The 14,166-nt window shown below is 39.6% G+C and overlaps 1 protein-coding gene across 2 annotated transcripts in view; it reads left to right on the top strand.

Annotated features, from left to right (window-relative positions):
- Positions 1–14,166, top strand: part of LOC125460346 (ataxin-7) — a 144,343-nt gene that overhangs the window by 126,611 nt on the left and 3,566 nt on the right. The window contains exons 8-10 of one of the 2 annotated variants that reach the window (XM_059649936.1): positions 8,359–8,554; positions 9,602–9,723; positions 11,776–12,754. In XM_059649936.1, coding sequence (XP_059505919.1) covers positions 8,359–8,554; positions 9,602–9,723; positions 11,776–12,754 — 1,297 coding nt within the window. Of the gene's footprint in view, positions 1–8,358; positions 8,555–9,601; positions 9,724–11,772; positions 12,755–14,166 lie in introns of both variants that reach the window. The other variant, XM_048547740.2, reaches the window with a different exon arrangement.

Here is a 14,166-nt window from a genome sequence, read left to right as displayed (position 1 = left end):
AAAACTTTGTCATTTGTGAATCTGGTTGTGTTAGAATTAGGGTTGTAATCCAAAATTGCCCTAAAATCTGCAGGTATCAAAGGTAAGGGAGCAAATTGGGAGAAAAATTGACTTTGGAAAAGCATTAGATAAATGATGAAATGTTATTTCAAAACTTTAAACTAAGAATGTATCTGAAATGAGGTAAAGGGTGATTTGGATGAGGTGTGGCTAAAGATAGGAGACCATGTAATGAGATCAGTATATCCAGTGAGAGCTTTCACTCATAACGCAGATGGCATTTGGCACAGAATTGTTAAATCCAACTAGAGCAGCACCTCTGAAGAAAGTTGGAAGTAAAACTTGAAAGTTGGAACTTGTACCACCCAAATTATGGTCTGCTGGCTGGCAAAAGATACAGTGGAATGATTTTTTTAAAATCGTGCCAAAACTTTGAATATTTTGATTTTAATTATGTAACTGTGTTGAAATAGCTTAAAATAACAAACTAAGCATTAACTGTTCCAATATAATTATATCCCATTAGTGCACCCTTGGCAAAGGCAAATTTAGTAAAATAGATTGTCTGTCTGTATCACATGCAATTCTAACTACAGGAAGAGAACCCCAACTTTTATCTGTAACAGAAGCAAAAGTTTTCACGTCCAGCTTCATGACTCCAACTGCTACTGAAAGCTAAATTAAAAATCCTGCTTTTGATGAGAGTTTGACCATTCAGGCTGCTTCTATTTTTCGAATTTATTTTTGCAAAAACCAAGGCCCCTCAAGCTGTTTGTTTGCTTTGGAGCTGACAGTTTCATACCTCTGCATTAACCCCCTGCTTTAGTTTTATTCTTTTTAAAAAACGGACAAAATATACCTGAAGCTATAGTATCATCACAATTTTCATAATGTTAAAATATGCAAGCATTGAACTGAGGAGGGAGAATTTTATAATGTGCCAAATATGCCCTTTACATTTTCCTAATACGCATTAACAAATGCATGGTCATTTTCAACTTGTTTCTGAACATTTGCAAATTCCACTGGACTTGAATTGCTTGCAAATCTATTTTATGCCATTTCTTTTGACATCCCAATTTTGTCAGACACATTGCACATTCAAAATACTTGCCATTCGAAGGGTTGCAGCTCTCTTGTAGGTCACGCAATATGCTGAGATGTTCAATGATTTATGATGTCTCCATTTTCGCTTAGCATGAATGTATTACAGCTTTCTGAAAATGGTTTTATAAGTGAAATAAATGCAAGTTTGAAGGTCTATTTTCAAGCATAGAGCATCTTGTACCTAGATGTGTACAAGTGGTGATCATGATGTGTTTTGATAAGTACATAGTTTGACAGTTTTGGTTAATTTATTCAAATCTGTTATAAACACCAGTAAGTGGTATATTGAGTGAAACTCAACAAGTATTTGGATGCCCTGGTACTTTCAAAGCCAGTAGATTTGGGCATTTATTTGCCTTGCTTTCTTTGTAAAAAGAAACTGCATAATAGTAGGAGAGCGAGGAAGAGTGAAAGCTGTAATATTGGGAGATGAGGTCCTCGTGGTAATATCACTAGACTCTAACAGAATAATTAATATTCTAGATTAAATCTAGAAGCTAATATTCTGAGGACCTGAGTTCAAATCCTGCCATGGCATTGAATTAGATCTAAAAACAAAATCTGAATTTTAGAATGTACTGATCATGAAACCATTGTTTGTTGGAAATGCCCATATGGCTCACTGGTATCCTTCAGAGAAATCTCCCATCCCCACCAGGTCTGACTGACGTGTGTTTCCACGCCCACAGCAGTGTGGTTTACTCTCAACTACCCTTTTGAAGTGGCCCAGCAAGCTATTCAGTTATTATCAATCACCATGAAGTTTCAAGAAAGAAATGAAGCAGGACAGAACACCTCGTGTCGACCAAGACACCGGGGGAGGGAAAAAGGGCAGAAACAGCCCCATCGACCCTGTGAAGTGTTCTTCACTGACGTCTGGGGCCTAGTGTCAAAATTGGGCAAGTCTGTCACAAGCTGATCAAGCAACAGCCTGACAAAGTCCTACTTACAGAATCATACTTTACAGACAATGTCCCGGACACCACCATCACTACCGTTGGATACGTCCTGTCCCAGGACTGACCCTGTTGAGGTAGCGGCACAGTGGTATACAGTCAGGGAGGTGTTGCACTAGAAGTCCTCAACCTTGGCTTCCTGATGTCTCCTACCTTGTTTAAACATGAGTTAGGAAACCTGATTTACCACGTATTACTCTCCCTTGGCTGATGAAACAGTACTTTTCTATGTCGAAGAAGACTTTGAGGAAACTGTGAGTGGCAGAGCCACAAAATGTACTCTGGTTGGGGGATTTCAGTGTCCGTCACTGAGTGGCTTGGCAGCAGGACAACTGATCAAGCTGGTCGGGTCCTAAAGGACACAGCTGGGTCTACATCAGGTGGTCAAAGAACCAACAAGTGGGAAAAACATACTTGACTTCATTCTTACCAGCCTGCTGGCTGCGGATGCATTTATAACAGTATCAGTGAGAGTGACCGCAGAACAGTGGAGACAGTCCTGCCTTCACATTTGTGTCACACAACACAATGGAAGGTTTTCTCAATCACCATGCTAAATGCAACATACTTAAAACCCATCTAGCATCTCAAAACTGGGCATCCGTGATTTGCTGTGAGCAATCAACAGCAGGAATGTCCTTCACAATCTGCAACATCAAGGTTTGGTGTATCTCCCACTTGTCCATGCTGACCAGATATTCTAAATAAATCTAGTCCCATTTGGCCCATATCCCTCTTAAACCCTTCCTATTCATGTACCCACCCACATGCCTTTTAGGTATTGTAATTGTACCAGCCTTTTCCACTATGTCTTGCAGATCATCCCACTGGCATGCACCACTCTGTGAAACATTTGCCACTTTTGAGAAAGGAAAGATTTAAAATGGACCTACCTACACCCTATGCCCTCTAGTTTTAAACTCGTCTGCCCAGGGGAAAAGACATTGTAGATTCACTCTACCCATCCCCTCATGATTTTATTAAACTTCTATAAGGTTACTACTCGGTCTCTGACCTGCCAGGGAAAATAGCTCCAGTCTCTCTCTACAGCTCAAGCCTACCAACCTTGGCAATCTCCTTTGTAAATCCCCTCTAGTTTCACAGCATCTTCCCTACAGCAGGGAAGCCAGAACTAAACACCATGTTCCAAAAGTGGCCTAACCAGTGTCCTGCACAGTTGCAGCATGTCCTCCCAACTCCTATACTCAATGCACTGACCAATAAAGACAAGTGTACCAAATGCTCCCTTCACTACCCAATCCACCTGTAACTCTGCTTTCAAGGAACTGTGAACCTGCACCCTGATGTCTTTGTTCAGCATCAGTCCCCAGGATCTTACCATTAAGTGTAAGTTCTGCCCTGATTTGCCTTAACAAAATGCAGCACCTCACATTTATCGAAATTAAGCTTGATCTGTCACTCCTCAGTCCATTTGTCCATCTGATCAAGACCCAGTTGTACTCTTACGTAATCTTCGCTGTCTATTTCGCCACCACTTTTGGTGTCATCTGCAAACTTATTAACCATTCCTCCTATATTCAAATCCAAAACACACGTAAATGATGACAAGCAATTGACCAGCACCAATCCTTCTGGCAGAGTGCTGGTCACATGGCTCCAATCTGAAAAGCAGCCCTCCACCACCACCACCCTTTGACTCCTACTGTCAAGCTAATCTTGTATCCAAATGGCTAGCTGTCCCTGTATTCCATATGATCTACCTTGTTAACCATTCTACCATGGAGAACCTTTGTTGAGTGTCTTACTGAAGTCCATTATAGACAGCTTCCATTGCTCTGCCTTCATCAGTCATCTTTGTCACCTCTTCAAAATACTTCCAGTTAGTGAGACATGATTTCCCACACATGTTGACTATCCCTTGCTTTTCCAAATGCATGTAAATCCTGTCCCTCAGAATCCCCTCTAACAACTTAGCTGCCACTGATGTTGGGCTCACTGGTCTGTGGTTCCCTGGCTTTTCCTTTATTGCCTTTCTTAAATAATAGCACCACTTTAGCTAACCTCCAGTCTTCCAGCATCTCACCTGTGGCTATTGATGAAACAAAAGCCTCCAAGGGACCTCGCAATCACATCCCTGGTATCCTGCAGAGTTCTGGGGTATGCACAATCAGAACGTGGGGATTTATCTGCATTTGTGTTTTTGAGATGTCTAACACCACTACCTCTGTAATATAGATACTCTTGAAGATATCACTGTTTATTTAAATAATATAAAGAAGAGTCCCAATCTGCAACACCAACTTTCCTGCTCGCCAGATGCTGCCTGGCCTGCTGTGCTTTTCCAGCTCCACGCTGTTATGTCTGACTCCAGCATTGGCAGTTCTTACTATCTCTTACTGTTTATCGAGTTTTGAGAAGATTTTGTAGCTCAGGTTGAGGTTCAACAGGAAATGACATCACCAACCCAAGGAAACCTAACCAGATAAATAGAAAGCGGGACACAACACCAGCGCTTCGTCGGAGGCTCACTGATGATGTTACCTAGAATGGTGACAAAATGTCTGAAAACTAACCTTCCAGCTCAGCGAGCAAACTCATGTCTTACTGTTTATTTCCAAGTTCTGTAGCTTCCATATGCTTCTCCATAGTAAACACTAATACAAAATAGTTATTTAGTATCTGACCCATCTCCTGCAGGTCCACACATAAGTAACCTAGCTGGTATTTAAAGGGCTCTTTTCTGTCTGTCTCTCTAGTTACTCATTTATCTGTTTTGATTCTCCTTACCCCTACTTGTCAAAACAATCTCATGTCCCCTTTCTGCCCTCCTGATGTCCCTCTTGACTATACTCCTATTGCCCTTACACTCTTACAGCAATTCACTCGATCCCTGCTGTGTATACCTGATTATATGCCTCCTTTTTTCTTGGTTACAGCCTCACTTTGTCTAGTCATCCAGCATTCCTTAGACCAACCACCCTTGCCCTTCACACTAACAGGAACATATTGTCTCTAGAAAGTCGTTTCAGCTCCAGGGCATCTCTGCAGGAGCTCCTTGGGGTGGTGTCCTAGGGCTAACCATCATCAGGTGCTTCATCAATGACTCCCGCTTCCCACTGCCCTGCCCCACCGCACCCGTAAGGTCAGAAGTGGGGATGTTTGCTGATTGTGCAATATTCTGCACCATTTGCAATTACTCAGATACTGAAACAGTCGATGTTCAAATGCAGCAAGATTGAGACGACAATATTCAGGCTTGGGCCGACAAGTGATAAGTAAAATTCGGATCATTGCTAGGCAGTGACCACCTTGAATAAGAGACAGTGTAATAACTGTCCCTTGGTATTCAAATGGTGTTACTGTCACTGAATCCCTCACTATTAACATAATAGTGCTTGACCTGAAACTCAACTAGACTCATATAAATGTTGACTGCGTGGGCAGGTCAGAGGAGTAAGAATACAGCAGCAAGTCACTCACCATCTAACTCCAGAACCTGTAAACCATCTACAAGGCACAAGTCAGAAGTGTGATGGAATACTTCCCACTTGACTGGATGGATGCAGCTCCAACAACGTTCGAACATTGGCACCATTCAGAAAAACGCAGCCCGCTTGATTGGCATCACATACACGAGCATCCACATTCTCCACCATTGACACTCAGTAACAGGAATGCTAACTATCCATAAAGTGCACTGCAGAAATTCACCAGAGATCCTTAGACACCCCTTTCCAAACCCACTACCACTTCCATCGAGAAGGACAACAGCAGCAGATACTTCGAACAGCACCACCTACAAGCCACTCATCACCCTGACTTGGAAATATATTGCAGTTCCTTTATCATCACCTGCATTAAAATTCTGGCATCCCCTCCCTAAGGGCTTTATGGGTTAACCTACAATATTTGGACTACAGTGACTCAAGAAGGCGGCTCACTACCACCTTCTCGGGCAGAAAGGAGCCAGCAATAAATGCTGACCAACCAGTGATTCCCATGAGTGAATTTTTTTAAAAAATCTCAATTCAGGAACTGAATTATGAGCTGACACAAAAATTGCATGCTTGACATTAGAACAGGATGAAGATTTTCCTAATGTGAAACAACTTCTATTTCTAAATTAAATTGAATATTTCATTGTTTTAAGACTGCAAGCATACAAGCAAGTACCACAAATAGGCCTCTTGCCCTTCAAGACTGCTCTTCCCTTCATTAAGATCATAGCTGAACTGAATTTACCTTCAGCTCTACGTTCCCTCATCCCTGATTCAATCCCATGTTCCCTTGGTAATCAAGAATCTAATTCTGCCTTCAAAATATTTAAAGATTCTACATGGACTGTCCTTTTTGAAGGAAGGGAATTCCAAAGAGACTAGTTCACTGAGAGGGGTGCAAGGCCAGTGTTTCTCCATCTCTGTCTTAATTGGATGACCCCCTTTTAAACTATAGCCCCTAGTTCAAGATTTTCTTGCAAGAGGAAACATCCTTTTAACATCCACCAAGTCAAGTCCTCTCAGGATTTTGAGTTTCAATTAAGTTACCTCTGACTCCACTACTCTCCCAGAGGATATGGGCCTGTCTGGCCTTTCCTGATAAAGCCATCTGCTCATACCAGGTGTTAATCTAGTAAGTTTTTTTCTGAACTTATTCCAACATATTAGCATCTATCCATAAGTATTCCACATGCAGTCTCACCAATATCTTACGCAACTGAAGCATAGCATGTCCACTTTTGCACTTAATTCCCTGTGCAGTAAACCACAATATTTGATTAGCTTTGCTGATTACTTGCTGTACCTAATGCTAACCTTCTGCGATTCATGCGCTAGGACACTCAGACCTCTCTGCATCTCAGAGCTCTGCAACGTCTCACCATTTTGCACCATATGCTTTTTTATTCTCTGCCAACATGGAAAGTTCACATTTTTCCTATATTCCATTTGCTGCTTCTCCCTTTATCTATATTCCTTCGTATTCTATTTTTATCTTTTTCAATATTTGCTTCTCCTCTTATCTTTGTCATCAGCAAATGTAACTGCCAATATTTCTTGATCCCTTCATACAAATCATTTGTATATAAATTTTGAGTTCAGGCTCCAGCACCAATCCCTGTGGCACACTCCTTGTGAAATTTGTCAGCCTAAAAAAGGCCTATTCCTACTTTCTGCTTTCTGTTAGCCAGCCTATCTTCTATCCATTCCAATGTGTAGCCCCCAACACCATGAACCTCTTGCTTTCTGCAATAAGCTTTTAACGTTGTACCCTATTAAATGCTTTCTGAGAGTCTAAGTACAAAACATTCACTGGACTGCCTTTTATATAGAGCTTGAGTTACTTTTCAAAGAACTGCAATAAGTTAATTTAAATATGATTTCCTTTGACAAACCATGTTGACTCATCTAATTGTCCTGAACTTATCTAGATGCCCTATTTATTTTTTAAAAATTTAGTACAATATAATACAATTCAACATAGCAGAAACAGGCCCTTTGACCCACCAAGTCTGTGCCAATTCCTAATCCTTATTAAGACCTGATACTTATTGCCAACATGTGGTTTCTATTCCTCAGTTTGCCTCTTGTTCGTGTGCCTCGCGAGATATGCCCTCAACGTTGCTAACATGCCAACTTTCACCATCCCCACTGGCAATGCGTTCCAGGCACCCATCATATTTTCCCGCATACCTCCAATGCCCTGACTGAAGGCAAGCATGCTGTAGGTGTTCTTTTCCCTGTGACTGATCTTAAGCTAATAGTTTCCTAATAGCATGTAGTTTCCTGCTTTCTGTCTTCCTCGGTCTTTAAAATAAAAGTTACATTCGCTATTTTCCAATCTAAATGGATCAATTATCCCATGAGCTCCCTTTTAAGACCCTAAGATGAAACCCATCTGGACTGGGGACTTATCAACTGGCAGTTCCAACACTCTTCTGTATGTCCATAATGTGCATGATTTTTGCTAATACATGTGGTGTATAGTGATGTTCAATAGCATGAAATTATGACTACTGTGCTTTTTTGGGAAATTTACCCTTTGTTCTCAATCTTGGAAGCTCTGATTTCTGCACATCATGTGATATTTTAGTATTGTTCAATATGATGAAAACCGTAGTATTAGTGGCAGTCTCTTTACCATGAAAGCATGAGCACAGCTAACATGCCAGTTATTACAATGTATGAGTGCCTTCGATACATTTGTAAGGAATTTAATGTATTGAATACAGTAACTCTTTCCATGACTTGTTTCCATGCCCTTTTTTCCCTTCTAACACAAAGACCTGTGGTATACAATACTAGATTACAACAATGATCATTAATTGGACTTTTTTCAGGCCTGCCAGTTGTACATTACAGCACAGTGGCAATACCACTTCTGACACCACACCAATGTGTGAATCTCACCCCTCATTAGTGGGATCAGACACTGCATCCAGGTTGTCCAGTGATGAGGGAGAGTGTGACGATAAAGAGGAAACTGCAGAAAAACTAGACTGCCATTATTCTGGACATCATCCTAGACCAGCAGCTGTAAGTTTTTTAAAACTTAATGAATTTATACTGGATGAAGCTTGTTTTTGTGTGTTAACTTTCTAGATTTGTTTTTTTGAAACTGGCATTATGGAATCTACTTGGGATCCACATATTCTACACAGTTCTGCTTGCATCTTCATAATTCTCCTGAAATTGGCATAACTGCTCCAATAATAATAAAAACAACTAGCTTAAACCAATTTATGCTAGAATCGGAGATAACAAATGGTCTGATGAAGGGTCTAGGCCCGAAATGTCAGCTCTTGTACTCCTGAGATGCTGCTTGGCCTGCTGTGTTCATCCAGCTCCACACTTTGTTATCTCAGATTCTCCAGCATCTGCAGTTCCCATTATCTCTATGCTAGAAGCTTGCCTGCCCCCAGGGCTGGCTGTGCAGCTAGGGTAAGTTCTTCACTATTTGGAGTTTTCACTAATTTGCCTGTTTGCAGGCCTTCAACAATGCACTAAAAGTTAAACTTTTTGGACACAAAGACACCAAAGCTATGTTTTTAAAAATCCTGTCTAATTTATTTGTCTTTTTCTACATCTGAGACACTGACCACGTTCCCTGATATAATTAACTGCTAATTTATGCCATTCAAATCATTTTGAAATTGGATAACTCATTTTAGAGAATGAATACTATTAAAACTGCTTTTTTTAAAAAAAAATTGTATTAAATCACTTTCAGCAGTATTGTTTTAACTCCATTGGTTTTTCATTCTAAATCATATGGAGATATTTTTATACCACATTTTATTGAAGAAAACTTGTTTAAACAGAGGCCACTTGCACTGATGGAACACGTTGGTGAATTGTGAATGAATAGAAACTGCAAGGGAACAAAAAACATAGCAAAACAAGCAACTAAATCTTAATTTGCTCCTGAATCACTGCACTTTAAATGGACACTCTTGATCTAGATTCAAAACACATTAAGATGAAATATTATAATTTCTTTGGTTTATGTATTGCAATTAACCTATGAGGTGTTTTGCAAACCTAATTGTTGGAATTTTTGTCAACATTTTTGTTTAAAATTAGCTTTGCACCTTTGGAAGCCGGCAGGTTGGCCGAGGCTGCTTTGTCTTTGACAGGCGATGGGACCGCTTTCGATGTGCACTCAGCTCTATGTTTGAAAAGCATCATAATTCACAGATGTGGAAGTAAGTATAAAACAAATGGTTGATTACTTTTACTTTAAAACTTTGCACTTATAGCACCTTTCATGAGTGCAGGATGTTATAAAAATAATTAGCTATAAACAGTTTTGCAGTGAAAATTGCAATGTTAGGCAGCAGGGCAACCAATATGTGCAGAGCAAGGTCTTGTAATGAAATGTGATGATTAGATATTGTTTTGGGGATACTGCTGATCAGGGCACCAGAAGGAAACCCCATGCTCCTCTTTGGATAGCGCCATGGGAAATTTGTTGTTACCCTGAGAGGCTAGGTTGGGCCTTGATTTAAGATAGAAACCCTAGAAAAGTTGCAGCACAGAAAGAGGTCATTCATATCTGTACCAACCTGAATGAACTAGCCACCCATTCTAAACCAACACTCCAGATCTTTACAGTTTAGTGCTTCAGATTTACATCCAGGCTCCTTTTTAAACGAGTTGAGGATTTTCCCCCTCAAACTGTAAACGGGATGGCAAATTCCAGGCAATCATCATCGACTGGGTGAAAAAGCTTTATCTCATGCCCCACTTAATCTTTTTACCAATCACCTTACAATTCATCCAACCCTGGTAATTTATCCATCTTCAAGACTTGTCAATTTCTTCCAGTACGTTCCTCCTTGCCATGCTTGTTTTATCTAATAATTCACACTCTTTGACTTGAATGTCTATATCATCCATCTCCTTTTTGAAGACAGCGACAAAATGCTAATTCAGAAGCCTGTCTGCATCATCTGCCTCAAAGCAGAAGTTACCATTTACATCTGTTAGGTGTACCTTTTTCCTTAGTCGACCTCTTGCTCTGAATGTAATAAAACATCTTCGGATGCCATCTTTAATTTTATTTGCCAACTTTTTGCATATCTTGTTTTGCTTTCCTAATCTCCTTTTAATTTACTTTCTAGTCTTTATTAAGCTAGATTGAACTGTATTACAGTCACTGTGTCCAAAATAGTCACTCGCTGCTTCTCAATCTGTTTTTACAGCTTCCTTTCCTAAGACTAGTTTCAACTAAAAGATTATTGAGGTCATTACTGTCCTAGAGTCTCTATGTTGGGGCTTGAATCCACAACCTTCTGAGCCAAGATTGATACTTTAAATTTTAATACCTTGTTTTTGTTTAACTCTGCTGAAGATTTCCTGGCACAACAAGCCCAAGCCCAAACCCAAACCCAAACCCAAATCCAAAAAGTGGAGTAATCCTCTTTCTGAATAAATATATCTTTTGCCAGATGAGCTGAGAAATGGGGTAAAAACCAAAAGAACTGCAGATGCTGTAAATCAGGAACAAAAAGTCACTGGAAAAGCTCAGCAGGTCTGGCAGCATCTGTGGAGGAGAAAACTGAGTTAACGTTTCAGGTCCGGTGACCCTTGCTCAGAACTCGTGAGAAGTGGGCTAATTGGGGGCTGAAGGTTTTCCAACACACATTCTGTATTTATAAAATGCTTTTAACATAAAATATCTAAGGTGCTCTACTGGAATATTATATGGCCTAGGTTGATATAATTATTTAGAGATATGAGTTCAGGTGACCAAAGAGAGAGGTTTCAAAGTACATCTTAAAAGGGAAAAGTGGGTACTGCTATTGGGTGGGAATTCCAGAGTTAGGGCCTTAGCTGCTGGAGTGTTGCTTGAGATCAGAATAAGAATGCTACAAGGATCTCCAAAGGGTTGTGGGACTGGAGGAGATTACTGAGGATAATGCAAACAGAGGGGGAGTGTGAAACTGTGACTTTTTTTAAAAGCAACAAACTGTGACGTTTAATCAAACAATCTTGTTCAATCAAAGGATTGTTATCTTTTTAAGGTTAAAAATTCAAAAAAGTATGAATTTTAAATTTCCAATTAGTTATAGCTGGATAATTGTAAATGAATACAATCTTAATGGTGTTAAAGAGATGTAGTATTATCCTTAGTGGGTAATATATTTGAAATTGGTTCAAGTGTTTATAGAATGGATGCCTTTATGGTGAAAGGTTAGTCTTGTTACAAAGTAATGCTATCTGAGCAAAGTAATTTGTTTTTTTTCTTTCAGAAGAATTCCTCCTGCAGTGGATAGCCCTACTTCACAGTCAAACCCACATGTTACTAGCACAAACTCTACGCTGTCACATTACAGTGTTAGTGCTGCAGGTTTTATTTCCTCTACATCATTGTCATCATCTTTGGCACCTCCAGTGTTGGTTTCTTCTCCATTTATGTCACCCGTAGAAAGTAAATCTGTGCTATCATATGCAACTACTCTAAATGCTCACCCTGCTGCCTTGGGCGTCATGGACCCTGCTTATTGTATGCAATCTAGACATGTGTCTTCACCTTCTGTGATGCCTTCTGGGCTTTCTTCAGTTCCTTCACCCGTATTTAATAAACCTCAAAAAGTGAAACCCAGCAAATCTTTTAAACCTAAAGATCTGGCATCTACCAGCAGTAACAGTAATAGCAACACCAGTAGCAACAATAACAGCAGCAGTTCTGGAAAGAAAAGGAAAAATATTTCTGCGCTGCCACTGCATTCTTCTTCCACTCATTCCACAGAATCTCTGAAGAAAAACTGTATGAATTCTGGAAGCTTGGGGACTTCTTTCTACTCCTCTGTCACCTCATCATCCCATAGTAGCGCACACAATGTCAGCCTGAATTGTACAAGCAAGATGAACTCTTTAGGCCTCAAACATGACCAATCAGGAAAGGGGCTTCAAATGGGGATCCCTGCAGAGTCAATTAAACGAATGAGTGTTGTTATGAACAGTAGTGATTCCACTCTTTCTCTAGGGCCATTTGTTCATCAGTCAAATGAACAGATTGTAAATTTACATGGTAGCTTTTCGCATCCACATACACCACTGGACAAGCTGGAAGGGAAAAAGCGGAAAAGCTCACCAGGTTCAAGTACCATAAACAGTGGTAACAAATCGAACAAGATTGCCAAATCGCCTGTGGTAAACAATGTTCATTCAAAACATCACAGTGTGCTCCCAGGAACACCAGGGCTTTCCAACAACACACTCCTCCATCAGGTATTTCAATACTGAGAATTTAAAACGTGAACTGCAGTACTTCTAATTTTTTTTAAGTGTTTGATCAGTTTTATTTAACATACAAAATTGCATTATGATTGTGCAAATCATTTTGTCTTGAATGTTTCTTAATGAATTTCTGTTCTGGACTAATAATGTTTACCTATTGGAGCAACTTACAATTTTTGGAATCTCCCAAGGATGGCCTGCCCTCTTTTCACTCATTTAACTTTAAACTTCTCATTTACCCTACATTGTAAACAAACTCTTTACTATAAGTAAGTGACGAGTATTAAGAAGTTAAAATTGATAGGTGTTAAATGGACTGTATCTTAATATCAAACAAAATATTCCTCTTCCTCTCACTACTTCATCTTTAACAAAAGCAGTACCGTACAGCCAGTGATGTTTAGTGTAAATTATGGAAAGTAAAGAGAAACAAGAAAAGCAAAATTCAATGCCTACAATTGTGTAGAAACTTGACAAGTTGAATTACAGTTGCAAGGTGGTAGTTCTGGAGGCAAAAGCATTTAGTCGGTGAGGTTATTGCTACTCGGTACTAATGTAGAGATGAGTTCAAGCTGCTCTATTAATTAAACCGAAACCCAGGTCCCCAATTTGTTATGGCAGGTGTAGAGGTTCCATTCTAATAATTAAACCCACAACACCCAGAGAAGTTTGTCTCACGTTCGTAATCTGTTTAAAAATATTGGTTAAATGGAAGAAAATCCCTAACAGTCACTTGATACGTGATAAGCAGCAATTTATTTAACTGTAACAGTGAATAAATTAACAATTACTAATAAACCAAACAATTCCTCCTTGACTACTAACTATTCCCGAACTGAACTAAATTCTACTGGTATGCTGTTCCAATTAACTCAGATCCTATTTGCATAAACCTAAGTAGTAAGAAAATAAATTAAAACTTAGTCTCTCAAAGTCTACACTCCTTTCTTGTTGTTCTCAAGTCATAAACACCTGATCTGGCTGTCAGATGTTTTCTGTGTGAAATATTTTGTGAGAACTCTTAGCCAAAAGTGCCGTGGTACCTTTTATGGATGGATGGTGCTCTCTTAGAGAGCTTAGTGATTTCGAGAGCTAGATGCTTATTTTTCCGATGGCAGTTTGCTCTCTCTGGTTTTCAAAAACTCTCTCCTTATGTACCTTAGATGATGCATCAATTTTCCTACACTAACATTGTCAAAAGCCAATTTATTTTGAATCTGATGCTTTCGATCAGTATAAATTTAATTGGCTGATTCCAGCTGGTTGCCAAAACAAGCCTAAGGTTTCCAATCACACAGCCAATTGACATTTCAGTTTAAGAACTGGCTGTACATCTTCAGCTACATACAAATGCATTTTTCAGTATTAATCTGTAAGCTTAGAAAAGCACTTTACCTCTTAAA

This window comes from Stegostoma tigrinum, chromosome 11, assembly GCF_030684315.1.
Source record: "Stegostoma tigrinum isolate sSteTig4 chromosome 11, sSteTig4.hap1, whole genome shotgun sequence".
NCBI classification, from domain to species: domain Eukaryota; kingdom Metazoa; phylum Chordata; class Chondrichthyes; order Orectolobiformes; family Stegostomatidae; genus Stegostoma; species Stegostoma tigrinum.
Note: the sequence above shows the minus strand (reverse complement) of the source record. Positions and strands in the feature narration are given on the sequence as shown.